At 37.5% G+C, this 11,954-nt stretch overlaps 1 protein-coding gene across 2 annotated transcripts in view; it reads left to right on the forward strand.

The window, feature by feature from the left end:
* The window catches only part of LOC117517245 (calcium-binding protein 8-like), a 152,344-nt gene extending 147,243 nt beyond the window's left edge, over positions 1–5,101 (forward strand). For both annotated transcript variants that reach the window (XM_034178188.1, XM_034178189.1), the window contains one exon: positions 4,789–5,101. In XM_034178188.1, the coding sequence (XP_034034079.1) occupies positions 4,789–4,916 (128 nt within the window). In that variant the 3' untranslated portion in view covers positions 4,917–5,101. The remainder of the gene's footprint in view (positions 1–4,788) is intronic.
* Positions 5,102–11,954: the final 6,853 nt, after the last annotated feature.

The following is an 11,954-nucleotide window of genomic DNA, read 5'->3' on the forward strand; positions in this document are numbered from 1 at the left end:
GACAAAAAGGCCCCTTCTTCTATTTTCAGAGCACACAAGTAATTGGACAAACTAAACATAAGAATAATTTTTCAGGAAAATCACCACTTTTACAGCCAGTCAGAATAATGAACATTGAAAGAAACACACAGGAAGTCAAATGTTTTGGACTTCATTTACACTGACATGATACTAAATCTAGTCATCACCTTAGGTTAGCATCAAAGTCTAACAGCCATATAATCAAGCAGGAAGCAACAACAGGACAGTATAGTGATTATAATATAATCACTGTTATTATTGGAGGGAGCAGTCATTCCTGGCAGTCACTTGGCGAGAAGCTTAGACAGGCTGCCAGTCAATCACAAAGCTGACACATATGGACAGCCAAACTCAATCACACCTTTGAACAATTTAAGGTTTCCAGTCCATCAGGAGTTGGGAGGAGGCCTGAGTACCCAGAGCAAACTCCACACAGAAAGGACTATGTCAGACTCAAACCAGAGACCTTCTTGCGTTGAGACAGCAGTGCTAACCACTAATCCACCCTGCTTCCCAGAGGTTATACATCTCTTGTAAAAGCTGTTGTGCACATTAATGAGATGTGACGGCTCTAAAGATGACTACATATTAATATTCTGATAAATAATGTGGGTTACAAGAGCAAGTGTGTGTGTGTGTGTGTGTGTGTGTGTGTGTGTGTGTGTGTGTGTGTGTGTGTGTGTGTGTGTGTGTGTGTGTGTGTGTGTGTGTGTGTGTGTGTGAGAGTTTTCTTTCTCCTCCCACTAATTTTCCCCTACAGTGCCTATGAATGCCATTGTACTAATATGCCGTTGCAGGCAACTTGTATGTTCAGATGTGTACATGTGCTGCCAACCCACTTATGTAAGATGAATAGGAGTGACGTGCTCTTTACATAAGGAAACAAATGATACTGGACTTTAATCCTGGTTTTTGACAGTCTAAGCCACAAATGCTGTCTTGTGATGGACGATATGAACGTGTCTGACCAAATCTCATTTTTGCACTCCTACACAAGCACATGTGTACAAGCTACAGTATTTACAGGACATGGGCTTGTGGGTGTTAAAATGAACACTATGGTGAGTGCAAACGAGCAATAACGCTTCGTTGCACCATGCACCACTTCATGCTGGGGGGAAATAAAGACCTATATGATTTTTTTGCAGGTGTTATGGAACTAACAGGTACTGTGGATGTTATTGCACGTTATTCCTTGGAGTGCAGACACTGCGGATAGAAGTAATGATGTATATTTTGGTTCTCAGTGACCTGTAGGGTCTGCTGGGGGCAAAGATGGAAAATGGAGTGAGAAGGGTGAGAAATGTCAGATGATTTATCTTGTGTGTTTTTTCTCCCTGGAACAGTATATGTCCCAGAGGGATTTTAGAGAGACACAGTAATCCTTTCTGCTGTCCTCACTTGATGTATTTCACTGTTAATCAACATTTTATATTTCGGGGGTTTTGAACACAATGTACATATAAATAATAATAATTATATATATATATATATATATATATATATATATATATATATATATACTGCACTAAACCACATCTTACTTGTTTTATTTCATTTCAACTGTTTTGTAAAACCAACTTGTAGCACACTAAAGATTAGTGAAACATAAACGCTGATCTGATCACGAGCTACAAGTTCCAGTTCTGCTGCAAACCTCACACTAAATCAGACTCACTAAATCAGGCAGTCAAAGAAAAACAGAACTTGTTAAGAAACGTGGAGAGTCATAATGAAGCCGTTGGGCGCTTGCCCACAGTCTCGAGGCAACCTAAAAAGAGACAACTGGGAGGAAAGGAAGAAACTTCGTGGAGGAGGGACAGCGAAGGAGGAGATAAAGGGCTAAAGAAAGGATCAGAAAAGTGCTGAATTGGCACTCGCTTGTTCAAATTTTCCAGTGTTAAGAGTGTGCTATGTGGTTTGATTGTGAGAAAAGTATTATATAAAGAAGCTGAAAGAGGAAATAAAAGTAGAAAGAATATGGAAAATATACAAAGAGGTTAACTGGTTCCCTGTATATCTGCATTCAGTCCACTTTCCACATCCTACCATTCCCTCTTTCACACCTGATTCCTTCCCATCTTCATGCTGTCCGATGGGACATCAATGCCTTTTATAGTCCCTTTTAGATCTTCAGCTCAGAACCCTGACTTGATTTATTGATGTAGTGTATGATTCTAACAAACTGTGACAAGTGGACTGACAGCAGAGAAATGTTTGATTGCTGCTCCAAAGTGTGTTGGAGGACATGTTTGTCTCTACTTGTCGTCTTCTCTCAAACTCCAGAGATTAGGTGTTTGAGGGGGAAACTGCCAATCTTCACAGATGTTATCATAAAGCAGATAGCACAGAAAAGGTTCTCCCTCAGTTCTCATGCCTCCTATGTATGTGGTGTTTTCTTTAAACCATTGGACATGTTTCCTCTGAAGACTTGGTTCACACAGACAAAGTATAGCTCAAAGAAACAAAGACCACAAAAGTCAACTTTTAGTTCTTCTAGTTGTTGTTTTCGTTTTGGTTAAAGGCAATGCATCACCAGGATCAAATTAGCATTCTCATCACACACCAAAGACAAAAATTCCATTTGTAGCAACCAGACAGAAGAGACTTTGGGGATGTGGAAATGTCTTCAAAAGGTGTGAAAACACTTATTTCCATTGTGGTCCATTTAAAAATCAAATGACGAAAGTAGAAGTAAAAAGTAAGTCCCTTCGGCTGCTCCCTTGTTTGTACTCGGGGTCGCCACAGCAAATTTGAGGTGGGTCTGCATGTTGAATCGGCACAATCAAATAATAATAACAAAAATATCAATGATGATGATAATAGTGTGATATGATAACAAGAACCTATACAATTTATAAATACATTAAGACAGTAAATTAACATTAAAAAATTACATAATTAACAGGAAATAAAAGGGTTGAGTTCTTCCTCTAAAAACTGTTGAGGTCTAATTTCTAAGGTTCAAAAAACATTCTGGACTTACACACTATTTCAAATCACTTTGGAAACTTTGCACAATTTATTACCACCCTTAAAATATGTCAGCTGCCTATTTTATAAATGCTACCCAATCTAGAGCCCATGGATCCCCACAGGCAACATGCTAGTTAATTTTTAAACCGTATGCAGACTCAGACAATGATGACAGAGTGGACAGCAACATTAAAACTAGAGCCCGACCGATATATCGGCCGGCCGATATTATCGGCCGATATAAGCCCTTTTCAAAGTACTCACTATCGGCTGAAATTTTGCCGATAGAATGCGATAATTTCTCATAAACAGAACAGTTACTGAAATAATGTTTGTGTTGGCATTGTAAAATGTCCTTGCACCGTTTGTCCAGTAGATGGAGCTCTGACTCCATTCAACTGAGAGCTGCTTACACCCTGCTTAAATGTGTTCATCACCAGCCCCCGTAGCTCGCCATCACACTGCACTCATCAGCTGACAAAAGCATACAAGCAAGTTTATAAGGATCTATATCTTTATCCTGAACCTATATCTAAGTTGCAGCAACAAGAGGTACAAGATCAGATGTATTTCACAACTATTTTTAAGGATATGTATTTGCTCATTCTTCTCTGTTATAAAGTTAATCAATATGAGGACAAAGCTTCAGCTTTTAGCTCATACCTTTTTTGTTAAGGTCCAAAAAAGAACATTTTATTAATTTTAAAAATAATAATAATAATATCGGCTGATTTATCGGCTATCTGCAAATCAGCCGATTTATCGATTATCTGCATTTTTTTCATCCAAATATCGTTATCGGCATCGGCCTCAAAAAATCCATATCGGTCGGGCTCTAATTAAAACTATATTCTGTAAAGATGTGGTCTTCTCTGAGACTGATTGCAGGCTGTTTGATAGAAAACCTATTCCTGTATTCAGTTAATCTGCCTGTGAAACTATCAATAGCTTCAAGGCAAAGCACATAATCAAACCGGCTCACTTCCTCAAATCAGAGAGGAAGATGTATATTTCTCATAATTTACAACATTTCATGGACTGCCATAAATAATGTAACTTTGTGTGAATATAGTTACTGTTTATTTTTGTTTGTATTTTGTAGATATTTTGTTATACATGTACCAAACTGTCAATACTTAGGATGGCACAATACCACTTTTCTGACATATTACCAGTATACTGGAACCTTGAGTAATTGCTGATATTGATACTAATCCAAAACTATTTTGCCTGTCTTAAAACAATGACCATGTGCTTAACATGCCATAAAAAATAACAATAAAATCGACTAATATTCTACTCCCCAAAAGGAAAACCTGATACGACGTGACCCAGATGTGCAACAGAAGATGGATCTGATCAGATTTTGCTGCCCCACCCCTCTCTCCCTAAAGTCCAATCCAGTAATTTTGGTCATTATCAGACAGATAATGATCCGAAATATTAGATCAGTCAACCCAAAGATACTGTTACATTACTGAGAAAATTCAGTCATGTCAATACCACCGCCACCCCCGAAAAAGAAAAGAAAATACCCTAAAAGGTATTCAGATTATCATCTTCTTAGGAGGTATTTATGATGTAAGTATAATGTGTCTACCGCATACTGTTAATGTGATATTATATATAAGAGTGTGTCAAATAATGTCCTTCAATGTTTTGATAGCTCCAGCAGCTTATTGCTGTGGGTCAGTTGTAATTGTTAACTGAGAGCCACAAACCAGGTCTGTGTAATTCTATTCCATTTTAACAGAACTGTTCTGTTTTTTCCATCTTCTCTGCTCTTCTCAGTACATCCTAAAAAGAAGAATCGGCAAACATGCGTTAGGAAAAGCCTGATCTGTGCATTTGCCATGGCTTTCATCATTAGTGTCATGCTCATCGCAGCCAATCAGATGCTGCGGAATGGCATGGAGTAACCAATTGCACTGTGAGCACGGGGAGTGGACAGAACAGCCATGACCTCACATCTCGTCTCTGCAGCCAAAGCTGGACCAACCACAACCCAAGCACTTCTTTGAACAATCACTTTTTTTTTTTCAACGATATACTGTAGATTTTTGTTGAGTCTATTTGTTGGACTTGAATTTAGAAGCAGACACCATGAATGAAATGAAGAGATTGTTTTCCTCACTGACAATTTCACTGGGTAGAGCTACTGGGCATAACTGACTGTAAAGAAGCTAAAGTGGAAATCAAATATGTTTTTATATTTAATACATAAACAGACAGCTTTATTTTGCTGTTTCAAAGACCAAGACCGCCCTTTAAATTTAATTTTCTAATTACCAGAAATGTCTATCAGGTGCTTTGAGTCATTCTTAATTTCAGACAGAAATAATTATGGACAGTTGACTATTTACCCAAGAACAATCACGCTGAATGTGAACTGAATGAATGTAAGCACCGAGTCGCCAGTTTTCAAATGTGTCCATCACGTCTTGTGCATAAACATTCCACATTTTGTCACGCGTTTGGAACAGAATCCTTATGTGTATAATAGCACAACTCTTTGAGAGGACACAAGGGACATCCTGCACCAGTAATGACATAATGAATTAACTGACTGACTGAATGATTCATCAGTCGGGCAAATGACGACTGATTGTCTAGATACACTTTAGCTCAGACTGTCTGAGAAGTGTAAAATGCAGTATATGCAAGGTGAAAGTGATACAAAGGAACAGTGATTTTTCTTTATAATAGGACCCAATTGAGATAAATGAAGATATTTTATTTAAGTGTTGAAAGAGAAAATGTTTCACTTCATCATTCATTACAGGACTGCCCAACTGAGTTAAATATAGGCCACACAAAGCTGTGCAAGTATGTTGATACATATACACACACACACACACACACACCATATATATATATATATATATATATATATATATATATATATATATATATATAAAGGGCATCCGGAAAGTATTCACAGCACTTCACTTTATCCACATTTTCTTATGTTACAGCCTTATTCCAAAATAGATGAATTTCATTTTTTTATTCTCACAATTCTACACAAAATACCCCATAATGACCATGTGAATTTTTTTTTTTTAGATTATTGCAAATTTATTAAAAATTAAAAACTAAGAAAAGATGCATCCTGTTTCCACTGAGATGAGATGCTTGAGATGTTTCTATGGCTTAATTGGAGTCCACCTAGGTTAAAGTCAATTGATTGGACATGATTTGGAACGGCACACACCTGTCTACATGTAAGGTTCCACAGTTGACAGTGCATGTCACAGCACAAACCAAGCATGAAGTCAAAGGAATTATCTGTAGACCTCAGAGACAGGATTGTCTTGAGGGACAAATCTGGGGAAGGGTACAGAATAATTTCTGCTGCTTTGAAGGTCCCAATGAGCACAGTGGCCTCCATCATCCATAAATGGAAGATGTTCAGATTCACCAGGACTCTTCCTAGAGCTGACCGGCCGTCTAAACTGAGCCATCGTGGGGGAAGGACCTTATAGTCAGGGAGGTGGCCATGAACCCTGGAGTTTGCCAAAAGGCACCTCGAGGACTCTCAGACCATGAGAAACAAAATTCTCTGGTCTGATGAGACAAAGATTGAACTCTTTGGCATGAATGTCATGTTTGGAGAAAACCAGGTAGCATCCCTACAGTGAAGCATGGTGGTGGCAGCATCATACTGTGGGGATGTTTTTCACCAACAGGAACTGGGAGACTAGTCAGGATTCAGGAAAACATAAATGCATCAATGTGGAGAGACATCCTGGAAGAAAACCTGCTTCAGAGTGCTCTTGACCTCAGGCTGGGGTGACGGTTCATCTTTCAGCAGGACAATGGCCCTAAACACTCAGCCAAGATATCAAAGGAGTGGCTTCAGGACAACTCTGTGAATGTCCTTGAGTGACACAGCCAGAGTCCAGACCTGAATCTGATTGAACTTCTCTGGAGAGATCTGAAAATGGCTGTGCACCGACGCTCCACATCCAACCTGATGGAGCTTGAGAGGTGCTGAAAAGAGGAATGGGCAAAACTGCCCAAAGATAGGTGCACCAAGCTTGTAACATCACATTCAAGAAGGCTGGAGGCTGTAACTGTTGCCAAAGGTGCAGCAACAAAGTATTGAGCAAAGGGTGTGAATACTTATGTACGTGTGAGTTATTAGTTTGTTATTTTTAATAAATCTGCAAAAATTTAAAAACACTTTTTTCATGTTGTCATTATAGGATGTTGTGAGTAGAACTTTGAGGGGGAAAAATGAATTTACTCCATTTTGAAATGAGGCTGCAACATAACAAAATGTGGAAGTGCTGTGAATATTTTATAGATGCACCCTTAAACCCCCAGGCCTTTGGTGGAAGCACACATACCAACCTCCCCAAGGGGGTGAGAGGGAGATGTGTGTGTGTGTGTGTGTATATATATATATATATATATATATATATATATATATATATATATATATATATATATATATATATATATATATATATATATATGTGTGTGTGTGTGTGTGTGTGTGTGTGTGTGTGTATGTAGATTATGTAATGTGTGTTTCCTCAGCACAATGCTTCAAGGGTATAAAAATCAGCAGAGCTGTGAGTGTTTTGGTTTGGTAGTTCCTGAGGAAAGTTTGCAGTCTGGTGGTTTAAACAGGAACTGCAGCCGAACGAGGCATTGAGCTGGGACAAGAAAAGAAAAAAGTCCACCAACAAACGTCACATTTGAGCTGAAGTTCAGTGTGTGTTGGCTCCTCATTCCAACAGAAAGAAATAAATTATTTTAATCCCACAATCAAAAAACAGTTTGTATTTACAGGAATAAATGTGAATTCTGCAGTAACGAGGGGTATGCTGTATAATGCACAATTAGGTCCATATATTTGGACATTGCCAAGTTTTTAGTATTTTGACAGTCTTTTGGAAGGAAAAAAGGAAAATAACAGACATAAATTCATAATGGAAAACATCAGCTTTAATTTGAAGGTAATTACATCAAAATTAGGTAAAGAACAATTGCCTCCTGAGCCGTTTCCAGCCAGGTGTTTTCCTCTCATTGTTTCATTGACATCAAATAAAAGGACTAGAGTTGTATAAAAACTGCTTTAATTTATAAATGGTTTATGTGATATTTTTGTTAAACCTGTTGAATTAAAGTGGAAAGTCCACACTACAAGCACATCTTGACTGTATAATTTGTAGGTTTGTGTTGTTTGCTACCATCTTTCAAACAGAGATGTTGGCGAAATGCAATACACCACAAACGCACGTGTTTTACTAAACTGCATGGTGCACCCTACTACATTATTGGACTGGTGGCTGGTTCATTTGTGTAAATGAAAAAAAAATATTTATAATGATAATTGCTCTCTTGGTTCTTCCCAAAACAGCTGAACATAAAACAAAGACATTTCCATCCACATAAATTACATCTACGGTATGTGATTTATAATCTGTCCAAGTTGAACAAAATGTGAAGTCAAGCAGGGAGTTACCTTTATATAAATATATATACTATATACAAAAAAAAATGCTTAAAGTATCACAGCAAAAATGTATTATACTGTAAATCAGTAAGCATGTTGTCGAGATTTTCATGTCTTCAGAAGACAGGGAAATGCATTTATTTATTTTTCTCTCTCTCTCGCTGTAGTGGCACAGCAATGATTTAAATGTAAGTATGTACATACTGCTGTCACACATTTGACTTTCTAATTTATACTGTAATAGCCATTTTTTCTAGTTTCTACTAGCTGTGAATCAAATCAGCGTGCAGGAGAGGGCATTTTCATAAATATGCAAATACAACATCACATTGTTTGGAGTCTTTGTTTAATGTCATGTAAAGCAGAGTGTGTAGGCCTCACTGTGACTGGGTAAAACTGGTGTCGGATACACTGGATTGTGTTTTTAGTTACATTTTAATGGAATGTTCTCACTGCCTCATAGTCCAGTATAAACTGCTGTATAATGTATACTCCATTGATTCTCATCAGTCAGTTTCGTCTTTGATGTCGAAGCACATTTGACCAGCGGACCATGTTTTCACCTTTTGTTAGCATCATGGTCCTTCTGAAACCAGCATAGACCACTTTGTCGTTACGATTCTCTGTCAACTGGAACCATTCAGTCATCCTTGCACGGCTAAAGTAAGGGAAACTGGTTTGAAACCTCATTTACCGACACTTTTGAAGTTTACGTTACTATACTGTACATCAGTAAAGGGACGAAATCATTGAAAGAATTTCATGTCTTTGAAAGTTGTTTTTAAGCATTTGTTTTTACCAAAACATGTTTTTACCTTGTTGATTGTATAGAGCTAAAACAAAAGATTAAACATAGATATGTAATACAATGGCATGCTGCTTAGAAACAGGTGAAAGAAAAGAGCAATAGTATATCAAATGAATGGATATTTAAAAATGCAAATAAATTAAATCTGATTAAATATACAGTATATCCATATATGTTTATGCAATAAAACCTTGTTTTGATATAAACATAAGGAGTCTGTTTTCATTTGGGATCCTCAAATATGTCACAGTGGTGAGTAGAAAGTGGAAACAGCATTGACTTGTTTGCCAATTTTTTTAAATTTTTGCCATGTAATTTCCACACATCATGGAAGGTGGCAGCGGTTTAAAACAGAAATTGGTGAGTGGAAAGGAAATACTGTTGGTGGAAGAATAATCAAAAATCTTAGATTTGCTGACTATATTGACTACAGAGCAGGAACCAGGACTGAACATGCAAGAAGTAACAAACCTTTTACATTCCACTGGATGAAGGTATGGAATTGAAATGATCACAAGATCATGGTAACAGTAATAAAATATGAGTGAAATCATCCACATTCCAAAAGTAAGCATGTAAGTCATGCAAAGGAAATGTTAGATGGACTTTTAAACAGTCAAGCTCCCTAACAATAAAAATATCTGAGGTCATTTCCATAAATCACTCATTTTGCTATGTTATCATGGGGCGAAAACTTGACCTTGAGCTCTAACCTTGTTTGCTGACAGATCTTAATCATAATCCGATCATTTCTTCTCGTTTATTGGCCCAATGTACCTGCCATGCTTGATCAAACTGGATTACATACTTACTACATACATCATACATACATACAGACACCAAGGCATTCATAATACAGTCATTAACTAGAGCAAAATAATGACAGTGTTTAAGTGAATGGAGACAATCTTGAAACACTGGATCAGTTCAAATAGCTCTTCTCCCTAATCAATGGAAAAATGATTTGCAACATGGAGGTGAAAAGACAAATAGCAATAGCAACAGCACTACTAACCAAGCTCAGCAAAATGTAAAGCAGCAACGTAGTCAGTATATAATAGAGAAAGAATATATGCAACTGCAGAGTACTTAGTATCCATGTGAAAGAATAAAAACTAATATTGGAGTGACCCAACAACTGATGGAAATGGCACAATGACGGAAGTTCCATTGGTTTGGACAAGTGCGTAAATGGAAAGGGACTTAGGTAATACTCAGACTGTAGGTAATACCATCATGCATGGTGGAGTTGAAGACATGAGCAGAGAGAAAGACCTGGAAAGAATTGACCAGGAGATATTACTAGCAGCAGAACAGATCTCAGCCTCACTATATCTAAAGTGAGGCTGAGATCTTCACTTAGCCTGGAAAAAGAGTCTGTTGCTCTATGAAAAAGCCCTCCGTAAAGCTAGGACATCTTACTACTCATCACTAATTGAAGAAAATAAGAACAACCCCAGGTTTCTTTTCAGCACTGTAGCCAGGCTGACAAAGAGTCAGAGCTCTATTGAGCCGAGTATTCCTTTAACTTTAACTAGTAATGACTTCATGACTTTCTTTGCTAATAAAATTTTAACTATTAGAGAAAAAATTACTCATAACCATCCCAAAGACGTATCGTTATCTTTGGTTGCTTTCAGTGATGCCGGTATTTGGTTAGACTCTTTCTCTCAGATTGTTCTGTCTGAGTTATTTTCATTAGTTACTTCATCCAAACCATCAACATGTCTATTAGACCCCATTCCTACCAGGCTGCTCAAGGAAGCTCTACCATTATTTAATGCTTCGATCTTAAATATGATCAATCTATCTTTATTAGTTGGCTATGTACCACAGGCTTTTAAGGTGGCAGTAATTAAACCATTACTTAAAAAGCCATCACTTGACCAAGCTATCTTAGCTAATTATAGGCCAATCTCCAACCTTCCTTTTCTCTCAAAAATTCTTGAAAGGAGTAGTTGTAAAACAGCTAACTGATCATCTGCAGAGGAATGGTCTATTTGAAGAGTTTCAGTCAGGTTTTAGAATTCATCATAGTACAGAAACAGCATTAGTGAATGTTACAAATGATCTTCTTATGGCCTCAGACAGTGGACTCATCTCTGTGCTTGTTCTGTTAGACCTCAGTGCTGCTTTTGATACTGTTGACCATAAAATTTTATTACAGAGATTAGAGCATGCCATAGGTATCAAAGGCACTGCGCTGCAGTGGTTTGAATCATATTTATCTAATAGATTACAATTTGTTCATGTAAATGGGGAATCTTCTTCACAGACTAAGGTTAATTATGGAGTTCCATAAGGTTCTGTGCTAGGACCAATTTTATTCACTTTATACATGCTTCCCTTGGGCAGTATTATTAGACGGCATTGCTTAAATTTTCATTGTTCCGCAGATGATACCCAGCTTTATCTATCCATGAAGCCAGAGGACACACACCAATTAGCTAAACTGCAGGATTGTCTTACAGACATAAAGACATGGATGACCTCTAATTTCCTGCTTTTAAACTCAGATAAAACTGAAGTTATTGTACTTGGCCCCACAAATCTTAGAAACATGGTGTCTAACCAGATCCTTACTCTGGATGGCATTACCCTGACCTCTAGTAATACTGTGAGAAATCTTGGAGTCATTTTTGATCAGGGTATGTCATTCAATGCGCATATTAAACAAATATG

The sequence above is a fragment of the Thalassophryne amazonica genome, chromosome 9 (genome assembly GCF_902500255.1).
Source record: "Thalassophryne amazonica chromosome 9, fThaAma1.1, whole genome shotgun sequence".
Classification (NCBI taxonomy): Eukaryota; Metazoa; Chordata; class Actinopteri; order Batrachoidiformes; family Batrachoididae; genus Thalassophryne; species Thalassophryne amazonica.